We start from the raw sequence: 25266 nt of genomic DNA, 5'->3' as shown, positions 1-25266 counted from the left end.
TTACAGAATTAATTCACGAAGCCCATCCACATTAGGCACACAAATACGACCCTGTATTCGCAGAACTCCATCTTCCCTCATAGCAACTTGTTTGGCATTACCGTGCCGCACAGTGTCCTTAAGGACAAGTAAATGAGGATCATCATACTGCCGTTCTCTGATGTGCTCATATAAAGAAGACCGAGCGACTGTGCAATTTAGAACCCGACTAGGTTCTGAAACATCTAATCTCACGAATTGATTACCCAAAGTCTGGACATCTACAGCTAACGGTCTCTCACCAACTGGAATATAAGCAAGGCTGCTCATTCTCACGACCTTTCTACTCAAAGTATCGTCAACCACATTAGCCATTCTAGGGTGATACAAAATGGTAATATCATAGTCTTTCAACAACTCCAACTCTCTACCTCAAATTAAGATCTTTTTGTTTGAACAGATACTGAAGGCTACGATGATCAGTATATACCTCACACGAGACACCATAGAGGTAATGCCTCCAAATCTTTAGCGCATGAACAATGGCTGCCAATTCTAAGTCATGAATAGGATAATTCTTCTCGTGAACTTTCAATTATCGCGACGCGTATGCAATTACCCTGCCATCTTGCATTAATACCACACCAAGTCCAATGTGAGATGCATCACAATATACCGTATAAGATCATGAACCTGTGGGCAATACCAATACTAGCGCCGTAGTCAGAGCAGTATGTAACTGAAGTAGGTCTAGGCCAATTCTGAACAACCTTAATCTTCTTAGGATCCACCTTTATGCCTTCTGCCGATACAATATTCCCAAAAAAGGCGACTGAGTTTAACCAAAACTCGCATTTTGAAAATTTAGCATATAATAGATTATTCTTCAAAGTCTGCAGCATACTCCTCTCGACTGCTGGATTAAATAAAGATATCATCAATGAATACAACCACAAAAGAATCCAAATATGGCTTGAACACTCGATTCATCAAATCCATAAATTATGCTGGGGTATTTGTCAACACAAATGACATCACTTGGAATTCGTACTGCCCATACCGAGTTCGAAAAGCTGTCTTTGGGACATCAAATGCCCTAATCTTCAACTGATGGTAACCATACCTCAAGTCGATCTTTGCAAACACCTTGGCACCCTGAAGCTGATCGAATAAGACATCAATTCTTGGAAGTGGATACTTGTTCTTGATAGTTGCCTTGTTCAACTGCCGATAATATATACACATTCGCGTTGAACCATCTTTCTTATTTACAAATAATACTGGTGCACCCCAGGGTGAGACACTAGGTCTAATGAATCCCTGATCAAGCAAGTCTTGTAACGGATCCTTCAATTCTTTCAACTTTGGAGGGACCACGGTATGGTGGGATAGAAATGGGCTGAGTGCCTAGAGTTAAATCAATATAGAAATCAATATCTCTATCGGGTGGTATCCCCGGCAAATCTGCAGGGAATACTTCTGGAAATTCACGAACAACTTGTACTGAGTCCATAAAAGGAGCATCCGCAATGGGATCGCGAATATAAGCCAAATAGGCTAGACACCCTTTCTCGACCATATGTCGAGCCTTCATATAAGAAATAACTCTGCTGGTAGAATGACCAGGAGTTCCTTTCCACTCTAACCGAGGTAACCCCGGCATGGCTAGGGTCACCGTCTTGGCATGACAATCCAATATAGCATGATAAGGTAACAGACAATCCATACCCAAGATGATATCAAAATCTAACATATCAAGATGTAAAAGATTCACACTAGTCTTAAGACTACCAATAGTTATCACACACGAACGATAGACATGGTCTACTACATCAGAGTCTCCCACCGGTGTAAATACACACACAGAAGCACTCATAGAATCACGAGGCACAACCAAATACGAATCAAAATAGGAGGACACACAGGAATAAGTAGATCCTAGATCAAATAGAACTGAAGCATCTCTATGGAAAACTAGAATAATACCTGTGATCACGGCGTCAGATGACTCGCCTCAGGCCTAGCTAGAAAAGTATAAAATCGGGGCTAGGCCCCACCACTCAGAACTGCGTCTCTAGGACGGCCTCTAACTGGCTGGCCTCCACCTCTAACGGCCTGACCTCCACCTCTAGCTGCCTGACCCCTACCTCTAGTTGGCTGAGCAAGTAGTGAAGCAACCGGTGCCGGTGTGATGGCACGAGAATCCTGCCGATATCTGTTACTCGACAACCTAGGGAAATATCTCCTAATGTGACCAATGTTCCCACACTCATAACACCCATCTTGATGTCGTGGCTGATGAAGCTGAAGCTGACCCCGAACGGGCTGGATAATCGCTGTAGTGACTCTGGAGTGGTGGTGCACTGATAGGAGCTGAATGTGCACTAAATGCTAGATGCCCAGAGTAAGGCATAATAGGACCGTGACTCCCTGAAGCACTGGGAGATGCCTGAAGTGTTGAATGAAACGGTTTGGGAGGATGACCCCTACTAAAATTACCCATGCCTCCAGACGAGGCACCACTGAAACCACCGAGCTGACGAGGCCTCTTATCAGACCTCTTCTCTCTCTCCTATGCAAGAACCATCTCGATCCTCCTCGCGACATTAGCAGCCGCCTGAAAGGAAATCTCACTTCCGGCCTCCTTGGCCATCTGAAGCATGATAGGGTGAGTGAGTCCCTCAATAAACCTCCTCACTCTCTCTCCCTCAGTAGGTAGTAAAAGGAGAGCATGACGGGCTAAATCCACAAAACGGGATTCATACTGAGTAACAGTCATATAGCCCTACTGTAGACGCTCAAATTGCCTGCGGTAATCCTCTCTCAATATGATAGGGAGGAACTTCTCTAGACATAGTCGTGAGAACTATTCTCAGGTCAATGTAGGCAATCCAACTAGTCGGGTCAATGTATAATCTCTCCACCACCTCTTGGCAGAACCCGTCATCTAAAATACAGCAAAATCGACCCCATTAGTTTCAACTATACCCATGTTCCGCAGCACCTCATGACAGCGGTCAAGATAATCCTGTGGGTCCTCAGAAGGTGTACCACTGAAGTGAACTAGAAAGAGCTTAGCAAACTTATCCAGTCTCAATAAGGCCTCAGAAGACATAGCGGGCCTATCGCCGGCCTGTGCCGCAACAACTGACTTAACTACCCCAACTGGCGGGGCTGCTGGAGCCTGATTCTGGGGAGCCATCTGCTCCGAAGTGGGAGTAGTGGGAGTTTGCTGCTCCTCCCCCAACCCGTGAGACGGCTGGTGCCACTGAAAATGTACCATTCTGGGCCATGCCCTCCATAAGACTCACCAAACGTACTAGAGCGTCCTGAAGCACTGGATCTTCCGGGACCTAAATTGGTCCAACTGGTACAGTCTATACTAGAACCTCCTCCTGAAGATCCACCTGAGGTTCTACAACAGAGGATGCTGCTCGATCTCTAGACTGAGCTCTACCTCTGCCTTGGCCTCTAGCACGACCTCGGCCTAGACCTCTACCCTTAGCCATAGTTGCCATCGGGGGCTCTGGTCCCTGTCCGTCGGTAGATGTATTATGTGTCCTCGCCATCTGCGAGAGACTAAGAATAGAATGGTTCAATTATCGATTATAGAATAAAATCACACGATAGGATAAGAAAGAAGTGACATTGTTCCTAAACTTCATAGCTTCTGAAAGATAAGTACAGACGTCTTCGTACCGATCCTTCAGACTCTACTAAGTTTGCTCGTGACTCGTGAGACCAATGTAACCTAGTGCTCTGATACCAACTGTCACGACCCGAAATTCTCACCTTCGAAACCGTGACAGCGCCTAACATTTCACTTGCTAGGCAAGCCAACATTAGAATATAATTAGCCATTTTAACATAATTTTAAATTAATTAATAACAAAGAAAATAAATGCAGAAATAAAATATGAAATAAAGTGAATGATCCATAATAGACGCAATATCTAAATACCATCCCAGAATTTGGAGTCACAAGTGCACGAGCTTCTAAAATAATACAAATAAAGGTCTGAATAAAATTCAAGCTGTTTGAAATATAATACACAGCTGAGATAAGATAGAAGGGGACTTCAGAACTGCGAACGTTGTGCAGTTATACCTCAAGTCTCCACTGGTAGCTGTATCCGGGAAAATCTACAGTTTGCCGTCGGGACCAACTCCGAAATCTGCACAAGAAGTGCATAGTATAGTATCAGTATAACCGACCCCATATAGTGGTAAGTGCAGAGCCTAACATCGACGAAGTAGTGACGAGGCTAAGGTATGTCACTTACATTAACATGTACGCAATAATAATAATAACAACAATAATAGAAATAAATCAGGTAACTAAATTTAACAGTTGAAGTCAACTCGACAGTCATAACCAATTATTATTTCAATCAACTTCCGTTGCGGCGTGCAACCCGCCCCAACAATATAATTCCTCAATAAATTTTCGTTGCGGCGTGCAACCCGCTCCAACAATACAAACTTTAAATATATCTGTTGCGGCGTGCAACCCGATCCCCCAATATAAACTTTAAATAACTCTGTTGCGGCGTGTAACCCGATCCCCCAATATGTTCATATTCAATTCTATTGCGGCGTGCAACCCGCTCCTCCAATATATTCACTTTCATTTCCGTTGCGGCATGCAACTCGTTCCTCCAATATATCCATTTACCAATTCTTTTAAAATAAATTACTCCAATAAATGCAACAATTAATATGAAATTATAAGACAACAAGCATATAATAATTATGATTCATTTATGAAACAAACAATAACAAGTAACAATTAATTGTGGAAATCAGGGAGAAAATAGGTAGTATAATATTTAATATGCTAAATGTCAAGTAGCAATTAAGACACATAAATCAAATAAGCATGTAACAATTATTACAGAAATTCAAGAATTAATATTTTGACAAGGAATAGGAGAGAAATTTTTTTTATAACAATTAATTCATGTCTTAAAGAAATTTAAGATGTTTAAATAATTAAACAAACAGTTAAATTGATAAAGTATAGGCACTCGTCACCTTTCCTATACATCGTTGCACATGAAATTCACATAGCAAATATTTCAAGGGTTCTATTCCCTCAAGTTAAGGTTAACCACGATACTTACCTCGCTTCACAACCAAATTCAAGTTTCCAATACACCCTTGCCTCGCGAATTAGTGTCTGAAATCCTCAAATCTAGTCATAAATAATTTAATATATTCAATACAAATCGTAGGAATTAATTCCATATGAATTTACTGATTTTTTTTCGGATTAAAATCCGAAATTTATTTCAAAACTCAACAGTGGGACCTACGTCTTGAATCCCGAAAAAACTCACGAAATCCGAACTCCCATTCCGATACGAGTTCAACCATACAAAAATTATCGAATTCCGACATCGGATTGGCTTTCAAATCTTCATTTTATATTTTTGGAAGATTTTATAAAAATCTGATTTTTCTTCCATAAATTCACGGATAAATGATATAAATGAGTATGGAATCATGAAATATAATCAATATAGGATAAGGAACACTTACCCCAATGTTCCCCCGTGAAAATCGCCCCAAATTCTTTTTACCCGAGCTCAAAATCGAAAACGGTGGAAAATGGGACGAAATCCCATTTCCAAAACTTAAGTTCTGTTTTTCTAGATTTTTACTCATCGCGATCGCAGGAATTCATTCGCGATCGCGTAGAACAATTTCTGCCTATCTATTTTACTCTTCGTGATTGCGGATAATTATTTGCGATCGTGAATCATGTTTTGGTTGTCCAAAATTTTAACTCTACGCGATCGCGTAAATGGTCATGCGAACGCGGAGAATATTTTCTCAACCTTACGCGATCGCGTACTGATTTTTGCGATCGCGTAGCACAAATGGCGTGCCCAGCTTCTGCCTTCATTCCTTCTACGCGTTCGCGGTGCACTGGGAGCTAACCGTCCACGATCGCATGCCTATCTTCGCGAACTCAAAGGGTAAAACTCAAGGCTCAAAATTTCCTCTTCGCGATCGCGGAAATGGCTTTGCGATCGAGAAGCACCATGCACCAGATGACAGCAGAAGCTCAAAAACCAGATTTTTTTTCCAAAGTTCAAATGGTCCATAGGCCATCCGAAACTCACCCGAGCCTTCGGGGCTCCAAACCAAACATGCACATATGTCCAAACACCTCATACAAACTCGCTCTCTCGATCAAAACACCAATTTAACACCTAGAATTACGAATCGGATACCAAATCAAATGATAATTTTAAGAAAACTTTAAAACTTCTATTTTCACAACCGATCATCCGAATCACGTCAAATCAACTCTGTTTCTCACCAAATTCGACAGACAAGTCATAAATGACCTAACAGACCTATAAAAATTTTCAGAACTCGAATCCGACCCTGATGTCAATAAAAATCAATTTGTGGTCAAACTTTGAAATCTTTAAGCCTTTGGGCTTCTAGCTTTCGTCAACTGGCAATAATTTAAGTTAGAGACCTCCAAATTAAATTTCGGGCATACGCCCAAGTCCCAAATTACGATACGGACCTACCAAAACTATTAAAATACTATTCCGAGTCTGTTTGCTTAAAATATTGACCAAAGTCAACTCAATTGAGTTTTAAGGCTCTATTTCACATTTTAATCAATTTTTCATATAAAAACTTTCTGAAAATTTTTACGGACTATGCACGCAAGTCGAGGAATGATGAATAGTACTTTTCGAAGTCTTAGAATACAGAATTAATTATTAAATTTAAAGATGGCCTTTTGGGTCATCACAACGGCGTGCAACCCGGTCCAACAATATAAACTTTAAATAAATCTATTGCGGCATGCAACCCGATCCCCCAATATAAACTTTAAATAAATTTGTTGCGGTGTGCAACTCGATCCCCCAATATAAACTTTAAATAAATCTGTTGCGGCGTGCAACCCGATCCCCCCATATATTTTAACAACTCTTAAATGTAATAAACATACTCCAATAAATATCACGCTCAATGAGAGACTATTAAGCATCAAGGCATACAATAATTATAATTTATTTATGAAACAAACAATGACAAGTAACAATTAATTGTGGAAATCGGGGAGAAAATAATCATTTTAGTTTTTAATATGCTAAATGTCAAGTAGTAATTAAGACACATAAATCAAATAAACATGTAATAATTATTGCAGGAATTCAAGAAATGATATTTAACAAGGAATAGGAGAGAAATAATTATTATAACAATTAATTTGTGTCTTAAAATAATTTAAGATGTTTAAATAATTAAGCAAACAATTAATTTGATAAAGTATAGGTACTCGTAACCTTACATATACATCGTTACACATGAAATTCACATAACAAATAATTCAAGGGTTCTATTCCCTCAAGTCAAGGTTAACCACGACACTTACATCGATTTGCAACCAACTCAAGATTCCAATAAACATTTGCCTCGCGAATTCGTGTCCGAAATCCTAAAATCTAGTCATAAACAATTCAATATACTCAATACAAATCGTAGAAATTGATTCCATATGAATTTACTAATTTTTCGGATTAAAATCCAAAATTTATTTTAAAAGTCAACAGTGGGACCCACGTCTCGAATCCCGAAAAAACTCACAAAATCCTAACACCCGTTCCGATACGAGTTCAACCATATAAAAATTATCGAATTCCGACATCGGATTGGCTTTCAAATCTTCATTTTATATTTTTTGGAAGTTTTTATAAAAATCTGATTTTCCTTCTATAAATTCACGGATTCATGATGTAAATGAGTATAGAATCATGAAATATAATCAATATAGGATAAGGAACACTTACCCCAATATTTTTCCGTAACAATCGCCCAAAACTCACCTTACCCGAGCTCAAAATCTTGAAAAATGAAAAATGGGATGAAATTCCATTTCTAGAACTTAAGTTTTGTTGTCCAGCAATTTCTTCTTCACGAATGCGAGGGCAGTCTCGCTAACGCGATGCCTTACCAAACTTCGCCTCCGCGAATGCGGTCTCCCCTATGCGAATGCGAAGCCTTATCGCCTGGTGCCCGGCCAGGCCTTGCCCGTCTACGCGAACGTGAACGCTCCCACGCGTTCGCGATGTACACTGCCCTTTACCCCTTCGCGAACGCGGTCCCCTCTTTGCGAACGCGAAGAGTAAATTTCGCCTGCCTCCAGTTCCTCTTCGCGAACGCGAGACCCCTATCGCGAACGCGAAGAAGGAAACCACACAGTGCATTAGAAAAATTCCAGCAAAGTTTCACGTCCAAATTACAACCCGTTAACCATCTGAAACTCACCCGAGGCCCCCAAGACCTCAACCAAATATACCACCAAGTCCTAAAACATCATATGAACTTAGTCGAAACCTCAAATCACATCAAACAACGCTAAAATCATAAATTATACCACAATTCAAGCTTAAGGAACTTAAAAATTTTTAACTTTTACATTCGATCCCGAAACCTATCAAATCAAGTCCGATTGACCTCAAATAACGAACCTATTCCAATTTTCGGAATCGGATTCCAACCCCGATATCAAAAAGTCAACTCTGTGGTCAAACTTGAAAATCTTTAGCCTTTAAATTTCTAGTATCCATTAAATGGTCATAACTTGAGATAGGGACCTCCAAATTAAATTTCGGGCATACGCCCATGTCCCAAATCACGAGATAGACCTATCGGAACTGTCAAAACACTGAACCGGGTCCGTTTGCTAAAAATATTGACCAAAGTCAACTTAATTGAGTTTTAAAACTCTATTTCACATTTTAATTAATTTTTCATATAAAAACTTTTCGGAAAATTATACGGACTATGCACGCAAGTCGATGAATGATGAATAGTGCTTTTCGAGGTCTTAGAACATAAAAATAATTATTAAATTTAAAGATGATCTTTTGGTCATCACAACATGACTCAATTTAAAAACACTAGCATGAGAATTATCCAAAATTATATAAGAAAATCAAATATTTCATGGTCCACCCATATGGAACAACTCAGCATAAATAAGTTTCCATAACAAACCTGATATGATAACTTAAAATAACATAATAACATGCTATAATTAATTAAATTTCACTAAAATGTTAAACTTTTATCACACTATTAATATACGTAATAACTTAAATCCTTCAAATATTTATACTCTGGCACTTGAGCGCAATGGTTTGATATATAAATATCATACAAATACTGAATTGTATCTTTAGGTTAAATTTTTAGGAAAAATGACACTGTATAGCCGCTTTGAAAATAGTAGTCAAAAAAAATATATTTTTATACACTTTTGAACCTACCAAATGTAAATAGTTTCGGCAATATACTAAAATTGATCTTTACCCAATTTTTTAAGGAAAGAGCATAGCCCACGGGTGAATTTATGTTAAGCAAGAGCCCCTATTGGGCCTATATTTATAAATCTGAGAATAGTCATAAGCTTGACAAAGGACCAGGCTACTAGTTTAGGAGGTTATCCAAGCCAAGTCAAGCTAGCCTATAATGAAGTTGCTATGCAATTAATTCTTACAAAACTAACACAACTCTAAAAAAATATGCATAAAATTCAAGTTGGAATGAGAATAATAGTTGAGCATTATTCCCATTTATGAGTTCAAGGATTCTCAAAGTCGAAGTTCGCAAACCAATTCTAGTGCATAGCTAGGTCCAGGCCGGTACTGGACTTGGTACGGGGTAAGGTAAAAATTTCACGGGGCGTCCTATTTGATCGTCTCCATTTAATCTATTTTTTTGTAAAAAGTTTAACAGTACCCAATATTTAGATAACTTCATATATGATTCTTCTTCGCATGCTGCTTCTTCTGTTTCTTCTTCAACGTCTTTTCTTCTTTGTCTTAAAATTGATATTCATACTTTGGGGCCTTAGGATGGCAGGTTTGGGAGGCTTATGGACTAAGTCAGAGGCAGGTCCAAGATTTGATGATTACGAGCGCCACTATCTTTAATGCAAACTCACCATTAGTGAAAGAGATAAATTAGAGGGTATATTTTGTCGGTTCAATTTGTTTTAGGTTAATTCAGTTCGGTTCAGCTCGATCCATTTTGAATTAATTTAGTTATGTTTACAAGGTTTATTGTGCATAAATTCATACGTAGCTTAATCATGAAACTGGATAATTTTTTTTTTTTCGATTCGATCTAAGTTTCTCGATTCAAATTCTATTAAATAATGTGATTTAAAAACATAAAATAAGAACAACATTTTTAATTAGCAAAAACACCCCTTCAACCTATGTATAGCTAGATTAATATTATAATTATTGATGCCATTATTCTAAAATATATTTGAAATCAAGAAAAGATAATATTGGATAGATAAAAAGAGAATACAAGATGAAAGAATAAAGAAAACTAAGAAAAGGAGTAGAAAAAGAAAACTAGGATAAATAAAGTAATTGGGACTTTAGCGAGACTAGATCTAGTATAATGTGGCTAGGAGTTTGTCACTTTAACCAATGGCACCTAGAGTCAACTTATGGCTTGGGGTGCCAACAGCTATTTTTATACACTAGCATATATATATATATATATCAAGAATATTACCTGAGCATCCGGATGGCGCGGTACCTAGAAATGGGCATAATACCGGCCGAATCGATCGAACCGATAATTTTGATTTTTTTGATTTAATTTTTTCGGTGTTCGGTTCGGTGTTTGGTTACATTTTTAAAAAGTTGGGTGTTCGGTTTGTTGTTGGATTTTGGTGCCTTGGTTTTTTGATTAACCGAAAAATCGAAGTTTTTTATATGGGTTCTTGGTCTTTGGCTCTAGGCTCTTCTAATTCTTTAAGTTATGGGTAAACCTAGTAAATTTCTCAAATACGACTAAGACTTAAACCTAAAGTATTCACCTGTTATCGTCTAATGCCGGTAGGTTAGAGTATATGGTTAGAGTATATCTTTTGCAGATTCAATAGCATTTATTCAATTATTTAATTGTCAAAAATTGATTTTTTTTATTGGAAAATAGGAATTTAAGGTGATGGGGTAATGATAGTCACATATATTCTTTATGTGGTTATAGCTAATATGGATAACTTTATATGAAAATAAAATATTAGTTAGAAATGCATTTTACATCCCGATTATAGTGAGGATATAAAGTTATATGTTTGTGCATCATTTGTTGCTAAGTGTTTAAGTGGTGAATCTTTAGGAAAAACTTATATTGTATTTTAGTTGTAAAAGAACTATGCACATCTAGTGAGGTATAGTTTTTGAAGGTAAAAGAGACATAATTCGAAGGATTGAGTAAATAATTTATTTTCTGAACGCAAATAATGCATAAGGAATTAAGGATTGAGTGCAACTAATTTCTTAGTTGCTTACTTGCTCTTGATTTTATTTTGGTGAAAAATATAATGCTAAGCCACTCTTTAGTTTTCATTTTCTTATTTTTTTTTTTGATATATCCAAACCGATCGAATCGAACTGAAAATTGACCGAACCGAATTAGTAAAAATCGAAATAACCGAACTAATTTTGGTTCGGTTATTGGTGCAACAAATATAAAATCGAAAACCGAATAAATCGAATCTAATTTCATGAAAACCGAATTGAACCGGCCGATGTCCACCCCTAGCGGTACCCCAATCCCTTATATAGATATGCCCCTAATTACCAAATCAGCCCACAACCCTTTAGTGGTGGGCCGGTCCTAAGAGGCTTGGACAGGGACTGTAGTTAAAAAGTTTATGTAGCAAATTTGTACCCATTTTTTAAAGAGAGTTTAATTAGTAGCTAAATTTTGGATAACTTCAAATATGAGTATAAAGTTTACTCTTCTTCTTTATTGTTGTTTTCTTCTTCTTTGTACTTAGAGTTTTCTTTTTCTTCTTCTTAGTTACAAAATGGGTTTGTTAAATTTGTTGTTGTTTTGACAATTTGATGATTGAAATTTGTTCTTTATGATATTTGAAAGTTATGTTTCAAATTTGAGCTTATTTGGAGTAGATTTGAGCATTGAATCGCGTATTGAATTATTGTAATTCAAAGAACAAGTTTATATTTCAACACTTAAGATTTGAAATCTAAAGTTGTATTCAATAGATTGAACTACTTAAGATTCGAATTGCTGACGTTGTATTTGAAAGATAGAAGAACTCCAGATTTGATTTCTAAAGTTGCATTGAAGAGATTGAACTAATTCAGATCTAAACGGGTACATTTTGCAAAATTTTATACAATACGAGTATAACTTCATTGGTACCCCAAAAATAGGTATATATGAAAATGCCCTCGGCTTTAGTGGGTTTGTCTTATTGTTGGAGAATGATACAATATGCATGAGTATTGCTCGTCATTCTGGATAATCAAAATTTGACGATTGAGTTTTGGTTTCAGAATAACATTTTATTTTAGTCTTATATGTTCTTATGATAAATTACATTCAATATTGTTGGACTACCATTTTACAATTTTGAGCACCTTCTCTTCATTGTTCCCGCAGTTTTTATCCATACACAATAAGAGTCCTCTTAATTGAGAATTTAATTTAAGGATGATGGTCTAGAATGATTTTCCACCAAACTTTAGGTTTCATCTTGAATTCTTTGTGCAGATACTAGAATGATTTCACTTTGAGACATCTTCATTTAGGTTATATTGCTCTTCGATTAGGTTTTTTGTGTTGGGTCCATGCCCATGTTGTCAAGCCCATTGGCCTAATCCTATTCTCTTTTGGTTTTTATTGTTGTTCGGATTTGAATTCGATTTTTATTCCTATTTATAGATAATGAGTGGTGATTTCTCTTAAAGCCAAAACCAACTCTAAATAGGAATAAAAATCGAATCCAGTTCCGAACAGGAATGGAAACTAAACGAGAATAGGATTAGGCCATTGGGCCTTTGGCTGAACAACATAGGCATGGGCCCAACAAACTCCCCCTCCAGCCAAGTGACCAAATATGTCTTCAAGTAGAAGAACTATTGACAGACTTCATGCCTGCCAATTTTCTGCAAAACACATGCTTATCTATGAAGTCCTCAGACTGCTCCATATAAATCTCCTCATCTAAATAACCATGAAGAAAAGCATGTCTTTACATCCATATGCTCAACTTCTAAATCTAGACTCGCGGATAAGCCTAGAACCACACGAATAAAAAAATATCTTCGCAACACGGGAGAAAATTTTATCAAAATCAACTCCTTTCTTCTGGCCAAAACCTTTAACACCTAACATCTCTTTGTGCCTAGTAGCATAGGTATGGTTATCTTGCTTTATTCTGAATATCCATTTGATAGATAAAGCTCTCTTTCCTTTCGGCTATTTCACTAACTTATATATGCCATTCCCATGGAGTGACTTCATCTCATCTTCCATGGATTCTATCTAATGATCTTTGTGAGTATCTTGCATGACTTCATCATAATTCTCGGGTTCTCCCATGTCAGTCAAAATTACATACTCATCAGGAGGATAGCACATGAATTTTTGTGTCTTCTTGTAGATCTTCTAAAAAAAAGTTTCAGGAGCATTCGTAGTAGTTACCTGAGCAGGAATTGGTTGTTGATCAACCATAACTTTATCAACTGGAGCATCCATAACATCTACACCATGATGATCATTTTGATCTTGTTCACTATCTTCATTATTGTCTTGGGTTTCTTCATGTTCAATAGGTGCCTTAGCAATAAAAACTAGATCAATATCAACTAAGCTCTCATTACTATGAGAATCTATCTTCTCAACTTTGTCAATATCTTCAATATTCTGGTCTTCAAAAAATATTGCATCACGACTTCTAATAAGTTTATTGTCAACTGGATCATAAAAACAATACTCAAACTCATCCTGACCATAACCGATAAAGATGCATTGCTTAGTTTTGACATCCAATTTCGATTTTTCATCTTTAGGAACATGCATACAAGCTTTACATATAAAAACTCTCAGGTGATCATAAGAAACATCTTAGGCAAAACAAACACTCTCTGGGACATCACCATCCAAAGCAACAATAAGAGACAAATTGAAAACATAAGTAATAGTATTAAGTGCTTCCGTCCAAAATATATTTGAAAGTTTATCCTCTGAAAGCAAACATCGAACTCTCTCAACTAGAGTTCTATTCATCATCTCTGCCAAACCATTCAATTGAGACGTCTTGGGCGGAGTTTTCTGATGACGAATTCCTTGTTCCTTGCAATAGTTATCAAAGGGACCACAATATTTACCACCATTGTCAATGCGAATGCATTTTAATTTCCTCCCTGCCTTTCTCTCAGCTAAGGCCTAAAATTCCTTAAACACACAAAGTGCTTGATCTTTAGATTTCAAAGAATATACCCAGAGCTTGCGAGAATGATCATCAATGAAGGTCACAAAGTAAAGTGCACCACCTTTTGACTTTACTTTAAAAATACCACACAGATTAGAGTGTACTAGCTCCTATAATTCGATCTTTGTTGAAGGGGGATGGCTATGAAAGGAAACCCTTTTTGTTAGCCAGCTAAACAATGGACACACCTTTTCAGGTTTGCTTGTTTTACTCCAAAAAGCAAACTTTTCTTAGCCAAATATGTAATCCCCCTCTCGCTCATATGACTCAATCTTTTGTGCCACAATTCTGATAAGATGTCACTTTCCACCAGATATATGGAGTCATTAAGAATAGAGCCATGTGTCACATATAAATGAGAAGACTTGACTCCTCGAGCCACTACTAATGAGCCCTTGGTGAGCTTCCATTGGCCATTAAAGAGGGCATTATGGTAACCTTTATCGTCTAATCGTCATGCAGAGATCAAATTGAAAGGAAGGTCTGGAGCATGTTTGACATTTTGAAGAACTAACGTTGAACCATTATTAGTTTTCAAACAAATAGTGCCAACACCGAACACCTTAACTTCACTAGCACTGCCCATCTTTAACACTCTAGAGTTATCAGGAGTATAAGATGAGAAAAAATCTTTTTTTGGTGTGACATATGAGGTAGCTCCAGAATCTACTTTCCAGCTCGTCTCATGGGATACCAAATTAATGACGTTTTCATCATAAGCAAAAAGAAGGTCATCTCGAATAATAGCAGCAACATTGTTCTCATTATTTTCAACTTTCTTTCCTTCTCTAATGTCTTGCTTCAACTTATGGCAGAACCTTTTGATATGTCATTTCTTGGCACAGTGGTTCCATGCAATATTATGGTATTTGAATATTGACTTACTTCTGCATTTACCTATATTCCTCGAACCTCTTGTTCTATCTCTCCACTGGTCTTCTGTAACCAAGATATTTACTTGTGAGGACGAACTCTGAGATTTTTTCCTTACTTTCTCGTTCAACACACCACTCTTGGCATATTCCATGGGCACCTTACCACCAGTAACTGAATTTGTGAAACAAACACGAAGAGTTTCTCACAACAAGAAATGAGCTTATTAGTGGCGAAGACAGTCGCCACAAAAAGCCAAAACGTCGCCACAAAGATCTTTAGCGGCGACTCTATGATCGTTGAGTATACTAAGTGGTTGATACTTATCCGTGGCGACCACAAAATAGTCACCACTAAAGATCATTTTTTAGAATGTTGCCACAAATGGTGTAGTAAGATCTCCCTAAAAATTACTTTGAGAAATAATCGCCACTGAATGTTACATTTGGTGGCGACTAAGGTTGCCATTATAGGTATTTAGTGGCAACTCTAGTCGCCACAAAAAATTATTAGTGGCAATATTAGTCGTCACAAAAAAACTTCACCTTTTGTGTCAATTTCCATCACTACTAATGCTATTGGGTTTTGATGGCAGCTAAGAATCGCCACCGAAAAATATTTTTGTGTCAGCAAAAGGTCGCCACAGATAAGCTTCTTTGAAAATTTAATCGCTAGAAAAGCAGTTTATTAACTAAAAATAATACACAATATTTTCATATATTTATATTAAATGCCAGAACAATAATACAACCCATTAATATTGTGAAATTTGAACAATAGAAATTTTTCATTGCTAAAATGTCAACGCAACATAAAGTAGTCAATACATTATCATTGTGCGTACAAACAGCAAAAAACATAAGCAGTCTTCACATACGCCAATGACTTCTACCATATACAAAAAAGAACAGTCGGCAAACTAGTCCAATATCTTCAAAGTACTCCAACATCTTCAAAATATTTTCTTGAGCAACTTCATTTCCCCATTGTTGAATATTTCATCCTTGCTATTAAGAAAAATAAAGGCACACATTATCAGTATATGCAACATGTAAAAGGAAAGCAAATTCTATGTCAAGTACTAGAGGGGAGGTCGGATCCTCACTTGACATAATATAGTTCAAGGTTCATTTGCAGTTTCTCATTATTAATGAACAAATGGAAGAAACGATTGACTGCATTTTCTCATTAGTAGCAACATCGATATTAAAATAAAAAGTAAGGACTAGACATTTGAAAGTATTTAAAGAAGAAAATTATGTTGTCTTAGTTTATTGGAATCCCTTAGACTCGGAGAAACTAATGGGTACATAGCACATCATCTACAACCTTATACTTGTATGGAAGAAGCAACAAGATAAAATTGATAAATCTTCTATGCACCTCATGAAGAAAATACTCAGAATGCTAGAAACTTATAGTACCTTGGATAAAATCCTAGCAAGGAAATTAAAATCTCTATTACATAATTTCAAGTTCATTCCCCATCTTGTCTTCCATAAACAACTAAAGAATTTGACTTCTATGAACTTCGAAAATATTATTGGCCACTCATATCCATATATGGAAATTGAACTGCTACCATATTCTGCTTGCAATCGATAATCTAGAGGTCTTTATGCAAATAAGTAGATAATAATAACGGCACCACACTTCGATAAATCCAACTCGATGCATCATAACAACAACAAACCAAAACAGGGAGAGGGCCAAATGGACAATACTTCCAGATTGCCAAAACTATGAGGGAGAAAGGCATCAGATGCTTAGCATTAAAGTGAACAGAGAGAATAAAGTCCATATTATTTCACTGTAAATATCCAAACACCCAAAAATACATGTTTACCTGTTGCATTCTTATCATCATCGCAGCCACCTTCACTTGGATCATTTTGTCAAATTGTATATTCATGTGTGCGCGCTCCTCTTCTAGTTTCCTTTGCAACTCAGAAGCCACTTGTTCTTCTAATTTTTTTTCCAAATCAACATCCATTTGTTCACATTCTTCTTGCAATTTTCTATCCATTTCCGCTTGCATCTGTTGGCACATATTTTATGTAATGACCCAAAAGGTCATCTTATGTTTTAGAACTCGAATCTGCGCTCTTAAACCTTAAAAAAATCTTATTTTTACCCTTCTCGATTTACGTGCACAGTCCGAGCAGGTTTCCGGAAAGCTTTTATGTTGAAAACTAATAAAAATAAGAATTTTTGCCTTAAAAGTTAATTTTAGTTGATTTCGATCAATATTTTTGGTAAACTGGCCCAGATCCGTGTTTTGATGGTCCTGATAGGTCTATATCAAATTATGGGACCTGGGAGTATGCATGAAATTGAATTCGGAGGTCCCTAACTTGAGTTATGAATTTTTGATGAAAATTAAAAGTCTAGAAATTATTTGTTTTTAAGAATTGATTGATATTTGGCATTGTTAGTATCGGGTCCGTATTTTGGTTCCGGAGTCCGGTACAGGTTCATTATGATATTTAAGACTTGTCTGTGAAATTTGGTGAGAAACGGAGTTAATTTGACGTGATTCGGACGTCCAGTTGAGAAGATATGAATTTTGAAGTGTTCTTGAGAATTTCATTTGATTTGGTGCTAAATTCGTAGTTCTAGGTGTTATTTTGGCGAGTTGATCACGCGAGCAAGTTCGTATGATATTTTTAGACTTGTGTGCATGTTCGGTTTGGAGACTCGAGGGCTCGAGTGAGTTTCGGATAGGCCACAGGATGTTTTGGACTTTGAAAATCTGATTTTTTTTCTGCAGAGTCTGGGTTCTGGCATGTCCTTCTTCGCGTTCGCGAATGCGAAGAGTAAACTGATGAGGCAGGGATTTCTTTTTCGCGAATGCGAAGGCTTGGTCGTGAACGCGAAGCGATGGGGGCGTTACCCTTCGCGAATGCGACAATCCCATCGCGAACGCGTAGTGTTAGGCACTGGGGATGGGGAGTCAGCCTTTTCTTCATCGCGAATGCGAACATTGTCTCGCGAACGCGAAGACCAGGGAAGGGTAGCCTGCGCGAACGCGAGCACTCTCTCGCGAACGCAAAGGCTTGGCAGCCTATACTCTTCGCGAATGCGACAGTGCTCTCGCGAACGCGATGAACACTGTCGCCCAGCACTTAACAGAATCCAAACACGGGATTTAGCCAAAAATTTATTTTTCTCAAAAAACCAAACGGTGTGAGGCAATTTTTCAAGAGTCATTTCTTCCTCAAAGTGTTGGTAAGTGATTCTAAACCATTTTCTTTCAATTACCCATTACATTTCTTGAATTTTCAACCTAAAATCTAGAGTTTTCATGGTAGAATTAGGGGTTAAGGTAGAAACTAGGAATTTCAGGAATTTGGGGATTTAGACCTCAATTTGAGGTCGAATTCCAAAATCAATTATATATTCGGGCTCAGGGATGAATGGGTAAATGGATTTTGGTCCGAACCTCGGGTTTTGACCAAGTGGGCCCGGGGTCAATTTTTTGACTTTTTGGAAGAAAATTTGGGAAATTTAACTTATGCAATATAATTGATTCCTTTAGCAATATTTGATATTATTGAGTCATTTTTGAATAGATACGAGTGGTTTGGAGGTGAATTCCAAAGGAAAAGTTGTGATTGAGAACTAAGTGGCCTTCAGAGCGAGGTAAGTGTTGTGTCTAACCCTGACTTGAGGAAATTAGGAACCTTAGATTACTTGCTAAGTGAAATTCATGTGAGCGGCGTATATGTGAGGTGACGAGTACTTATATGCTGCCAATTTACCTGTTTTTCATGTTTCTTTATTTTTCTTATATTGTCTCATTCCTATGCCTAATTGCTACGCGTTATACTAGTGTTGTTCAATTTATTGTTCTTATCATGTTTACGGATTTTCTGGTGATAATTGAGTTTTTATTTCAAAGTTGAGATTGATATTATGGAACCAAATGTTGAAGTAAGGTTTGTACTTGTTATTCTATCTCCCTGTTGTTATTTATGCATTGCATTATGGTAAGGGAGAGTGTTAATGCACGAAGGGTGATGACGTACCATATTGTGAGTGTTAATGCACGAAGGGTGATGCCGTGCCATATTGCGAGTGTTAATGCGCGAAGGGTGATGACGTGCCATATTGCGAGTGTTAATGCACAAAGGGTGATGCCTTGCCATATTGTGAGTGTTAATGCACGAAGGGTGATGTCGTGCCATGATATGAAAGTTAATGCACGAAGGGTGATGCCGTGCCGTTTCTATTAATTTTATGGTGAGATTGAGAGTAAAGGCACGAAGGGTGATGCCGTGTATTTTTTTCTTACTGTATTCATTATTCCTGTTGATTCATGGTATATTGACTGCTCCGGTGATCATTCTGTTGTAGTTCTTTATCTTGCATTCCCCTCAGTATGTTCCCCTCCCGACATTTCCTGTTTAGTTCTTCATTTCTGTTATTTGTATATACACTGTTAAATTGTACAAGTTGATTTGTAGATGCCTTGCCTTAGCCTCGTCAATACTTCATCGAGGTTAGGCTCGACACTTACCAGTACATGGGGTCAGTTGTACTGATACTGCACTCTGCACTTTCTATGCATATTTTGATATCAGCTCAGGTTGATCGAGATTTTGCTATTGGTCCACTGTCCGGAGACTCAAGGTAGATCTGTCAGTATTCACAGACCTTGAAGTCCCCGTCTATCTTTTCTGTTTTACTGTTTCTTTCATTCAGACAATTGTATTTCTTTCAGACTATTACTTGTAGTAAATTCTAGAATGCTCGTGAATTGTGACTCTAGATCCGGGTGGTAGTAATTAATACAGTTTTATGATATTCCATACTTATTATATTTCAGCTTAGTTAATTATTGTTATTTACTGAATGGAAATAATGAATTGGTTTAACGATTTTCTAACGTTGGCTTGCCTAACAAGTGAAATGTTAGGTGCAATCACGGTCCCGTCGGTGGAAAATTTCGGATCGTAACACTTTCCATGGCAGAAGACACACTTGCCTCTAAGTCTACTTGTTGCGCACGACTCTTTTTTGGAGGCCTCTTTCCGTATACTTTTTCACGAACATAGCCAGTTTGTTCGCCAAGTACAGTGGTTAAAATCCCACCTGCACTCATTGGATGCTCATTTTCTTCAGATTATTGTTGAGCCACAATTTCCTGGAGCTGGCCTTACAATTATGGACAACAATTTATACTATAAAATAGGAAGCACATTAAAAAAAAAATACTGATGTCAAGAAATTACATGAATTTGTTGTGACTGTGGATCCAACCACACCAATTCTCCTTGGTCATTTTTACGAGTATGTTGGAGTTCCCAAACTCAATCTGGTATTGCCTTTGTTCTATTATCAGAATTTCTCTATGATTTACAAGAATAAATGAAAATAGTTTATATTTATAACCTCATAATAACATTAATGAATTAGAAATAATTATATAGCGGTTGGGGTAAATGCAGTTGTACTGTCGATTCCTCCACTTCTGCAAATGACTTTGAGACACATGAGTGATTAGTTGTTTGTTACCCCTGTTTAGTTTGTTCCTCTCACTCACAACCTGCAATTAAATAAATATATTAAGAGTCAACATTTAAATAGTAATTATACATCCTTTACCGGGACAACGAATCACGGTGCTCACATTTGGTTGATTGTATGCCCAATCAAGAAAGTTGTCTATCCTTTCAATATATCTTATGTCACATCTATTCTTAATATTTAACCAACTTTTATCCATCCTTATTTTCTACAATAAAAAATCCAATCAATTAATAAGTAAAAAGTGTAATGTGATCAATAATCAGAACAAACAAAGTTATATAGGCATATGTTGAACTATGGAATTCTGGCCGAGTACAAATACTAGCAAAAATACTTCTAGTAAAAAATAATTTCAGTATACATATATGACTATGCAATGACTCTCAACCCACGTCTCGTATAAGGAACAATAACTACTACAATTAATTAGGTAGTTGCTTTACAAAATAAAATAATTTAAGCTTGTAGACAATAAATTGCGTCAAGAAAATAAAATCAAGACCGAAAATATTACAACAATCGTAGTATTTAATTTCAAATAATTTGAGTGTTACAATCTCTATGAATCCTCTGATTCTTCTTTTCAATAGTAAATAAAAGAGCCTTCGAGCTTAGACTTGAATTTTATTTTATTTTAATCCAAGTATTTGAGGCCTGATCTTGATCTTGACGTATTTTTAATCCAAGAGCTTGCAACTTGTTCTTGAATCTTCGTCTTGATCTTTTAATCCTTAGAACACTTGAATGCTTGTAGCTTTTAGAGAAATCTGCAGCGTTTGATCCACGAGCTTCCTCTTGCTTTTTGTTATAACTTCTGATGTCTTTTCTGAGTTATGAAGACCCCTATTTATAGTTGTGGGAGGGAAAAGTTATGATAAGAATAAACTCTTTTCGACCAATCAAATTGAAGTGTGACATGGCCGCATTTGATTGGCCAGATCACGTCACTTGCACATGTGGCACGATTTCATTGGCCTTTTAATATGACTTGGCATGCCTTGTCATTTTGACACGTGGCATGATCATATTGGCTCTTTCGTTTGACTTGGTATGCCACGTCATTTGACACGTGGCACCAAACTGGGCCTCTAGGAAGATGACATCTTGAGCTCAATGAAGTGGGCTCATCACTTTAGCCCAATTAAATGAGCTAGCCTAATGGATTAAGACTTATTTATTTAATCTATATATATTGGATTTATATAATTAATTCAATTATATTAGCCCATAATATTTATTTGGACTTATATATTTAAAATATAGTTCACATTATTATATCGAATTAAATTCGATAAAATTTAACTGCTTACAAATGCCCCCTACTTCAAGACTTGTCAAGGTTCTTAAATCTTTGAAGACTAGGCTCGAAGTACAACAACAACTCAGTATAATCCCACTAATGGGGTCTGGGGAGGGTAGGTGTACACAGACATTACCCCTACCCTGGGGTAGAGAGGCTGTTTCCGATAGACCCTCGGCTCCCTCCCTCCAAGAACTCTCCACCTTGCTCTTGGGGTGACTCGAATTCACAACCTCTTGGTTGAAAGTGGATGGTGCTTACCACTAGAACAACCCACTCTAGGCTCGAAGTAATGGTAAAAAAGAAAAACGCTTCTTTCATTTTTTTCATGAAAATGTTCGTCATTAGCTTATTAGATAATGATCATCATAGATCAAAATATCCAATACTAACTGTGATTAGCCCGAAATAGTGATGACATATATGCCGTTCTTTCCTTTTTACACGTTGAAGTGCAAAATAACCTTATAGATAGCACTTTAAAAGGAATCTCCTTATCACTGTTGCTAAAGTGAGCACTGATGACATTCCTTTGAATTTGTTGTTCCTCATCAAATTGGACTCTATTTTTTAAACGGACCTGGAAACAATTGCTCCTAATTGAGTCCTTTTTGAAGTCTAACTGCTATCCAAGTCCATATTGGAGACAAGTTATTTCCACCGGCTTAGCACTTATTCCCACATCGGCAGCATCATTGTAACATCTTCTTTCAAAGATCTATATAAACCCGCGTGCTCGTATTTGTTGAACATCCATTCCCATTATTTGCAAGCCACTTGAGTCTATTTTTGTGAATTCGGAAGCATTAATGCGGAGGTAATATCTTTTTTTTTTTTTTTTTTTAGAAGTAACTTTGTCAAACTATGAAGAACTTTAAAAGTTCGAGACGAAAATTTTTAAAAGTTTGCGACGAATACTTTTAAAATTTACGGGGAAGACCCATAAAAGTTTGCACGAATATCCTTAAAAGCTCATGTTAAGATCTTTAAAAATTTACAGTGAAGACCTTTAAAAGTTCGCGGTGAAAATCTTTAAAAACTTTGTGGCGAAGACCCTTAAAAGCTCGTGGTAGAAATCTTTAAAAGTCGGAAGTGAGGACCTTTAAAAATTTGAGACATACGCATTTTAAAAGTTCGGAACGAAAACCTTAAAAATTCGAATGCCTTTAAAAGTTCGAGACGAACACCTTTAAAAGTTCGCTACGAAAACCTTTAAAAATTCGAATGCCTTTAAAAGTTCGAGACGAACATCTTTAAAAGTTCGCAATGAAAACCTTTAAAAGTTCGAGACGAACACCTTTAAAAGTTCGTAACGAAAACCTTTAAAAAGGTCCGACACAGACATCCCCTTTTGTTTATTAAGTCGGGGGCGAAATTTTTACTTATCCATGCTCTCTTTCAAGATCACGATTTCGCTCTTCCCTTTTTTTAGGGTAGTGAGCGGATATGAAGGCCAATAAACTTGAAGGTTATGCGAACATGAAGATATAGCGAATCCCCAGAATTCAATGCAAATAATTTATAGTCTCCTAAAAGACTCATCGTTTCATTGAAGACATCAATTTACCATAGAGGCTTGCTCCCTTTAAATCAAATGGGATACAAAGTTTAACAGAAGAATGGTATCTCAGCTCGATTTTCAAGTGCTGGTTGAATGAATTACATTCCGTCGTATTTCATTCGAACAACGATTGGGGCACTATGTATCTTTTGAAATCATGCGACTGAACTCAGAATGAAACTCTAAGCTGCCTACGTACCTCGGTGAAGAGGATCAAGTCATACCGTAGTTTAGAATGGGTGTTATTTTTATTTATTTTTTTATTTTTTTATGTCCTAACTTTTGCCTAGGCCGCCTCTTTCGAGGTTTTCAGCCTAGCGAACCCTTTTTTTTATATATGTCCTAACTTTTGCCTAGGCCGCCTCTTTCGAGGTTTTCAACCTAGCGGACTCTTTTTTTTTGTGGGCCGTATACAGTTTAGACTCATGTGGACCAGGAGTGTAGGAACATGCAGTTTAGGCTCATGCGTCAAGGAGCGTTGCAACTTCAAGGATAATACTTCTTCAAAAACTTGCCATTGATAGGGCCGATTCTCATGCCATATGCATCAACCAGCTTGTAAGCCCCACTTGAATAAGCTTCTTGTACGACATATGGCCCATCCCATTTTTAAGTGAACTTCCCTACAAGTTTATGGGAAGTAATTATGGGTCTTCGTACGGCAAGGACTTGATCTCCTACTTGAAAGGATCTCGGGCAAACTCTTTTATTGAAGGCGCAAGATAATCGAGCTTGATAACATTCAAGACTCTGTTGATCTTCCAACCTCTTCTCATCAAGAGCCTCCAACTCTGCTAATCGAAGTCGAGCATTTTCTTCATCAGTGATCCCTTCTTGAATAGCCAGTCGTAATGAAGGTATTTGACGCTTGAGTGGCAAGACAGTTTCGACTCCATAAATGAGTGAATAATGAGTCGCTTGTGTTGGCGTGCGATATGTCATCCTATATGCCTATAGAGCTTCTTCCATACGGTCATTCCAATCTCGTTTGGATTTGGAGACGACTTTCTTTAACAAGTTGCATAGAGTTTTGTTGAATGCCTCAGCTAGACCATTGGCGGCAACATTGTACATCGAAGAGTTACGTTGCTTGAAGCCAAAGAGATCACAAACCTTATTCATCAACCTATTATCGAATGGCTTTTCATTATCCGTTATTATGTAACGAGGAATGCCAAAGCGATAGATTATATTTACTCGGACGAAACTTGCAACATTTCCCTTCTTTACCTCCTTAAGAGCAACAGCTTCAGCCCATTTTGAGAAGTAGTCAGTTGCAGCCAAAATGTATAGGAGCCCACCAGAGGACTTTGGCAGTGGTCCAACAACATCCAATCCCCAAGCGTCAAACGGCCAGGATGCCACAGTCGGGTGCAACACTTCAGGAGGTTGATGAATAAAATTCGCATGAAATTGACAAGCCTTGCATCTTCGAGCGTAGTCCAAGCAATCTTTTACCATCGTTGGCCAATAATATCCCATCCTTTTTATATGAAAGTAGAGCTTTTGGTCCAGGCTGGTGTGACCCACATACGCCAGAATGTGCCTCTTGCAAAGCTTGGAGTGTTTCTTCTTCCCCTAGGCATAGCAAGAGTACTCCCTCGAATGACCTTCTTTATAAAGTATCTTTATAGTAAAGGAAGCGAGGTGCACGACGACGGATTTCAGTCCTTCTCCTCGAATTTTCTGAAAGTATCCCATAGCATAAGTAGTCGA

General features: G+C 37.3%; 1 protein-coding gene and 1 long non-coding RNA gene across 2 annotated transcripts; both read right to left on the bottom strand.

The window, feature by feature from the left end:
• On the bottom strand, window positions 1-354 carry LOC138903009 (uncharacterized). Its single transcript, XM_070190918.1, has one exon. It carries the CDS (start codon window positions 352-354, stop codon window positions 1-3), a length of 354 nt encoding a protein of 117 aa, XP_070047019.1.
• A 15561-nt stretch (window positions 355-15915) lies between these two features.
• LOC108947775 (uncharacterized) lies at window positions 15916-17206 on the bottom strand. The gene is made up of 2 exons (XR_001972319.3): window positions 17004-17206; window positions 15916-16164 (listed from the first exon to the last, which is right to left on the bottom strand). It is a non-coding gene; the product is annotated as an uncharacterized lncRNA (long non-coding RNA).
• Window positions 17207-25266: the final 8060 nt, after the last annotated feature.

The sequence above is a fragment of the Nicotiana tomentosiformis genome, chromosome 12 (assembly GCF_000390325.3).
Source record: "Nicotiana tomentosiformis chromosome 12, ASM39032v3, whole genome shotgun sequence".
NCBI classification, from domain to species: domain Eukaryota; kingdom Viridiplantae; phylum Streptophyta; class Magnoliopsida; order Solanales; family Solanaceae; genus Nicotiana; species Nicotiana tomentosiformis.
Note: the sequence above shows the minus strand (reverse complement) of the source record. Positions and strands in the feature narration are given on the sequence as shown.

Bases quoted from the DNA above. Each gene is read 5' to 3' on its own strand.
- LOC138903009 (XM_070190918.1), bottom strand. From the start codon at position 354: ATGGCTAATGTGGTTGACGATACTTTGAGTAGAAAGGTCGTGAGAATG.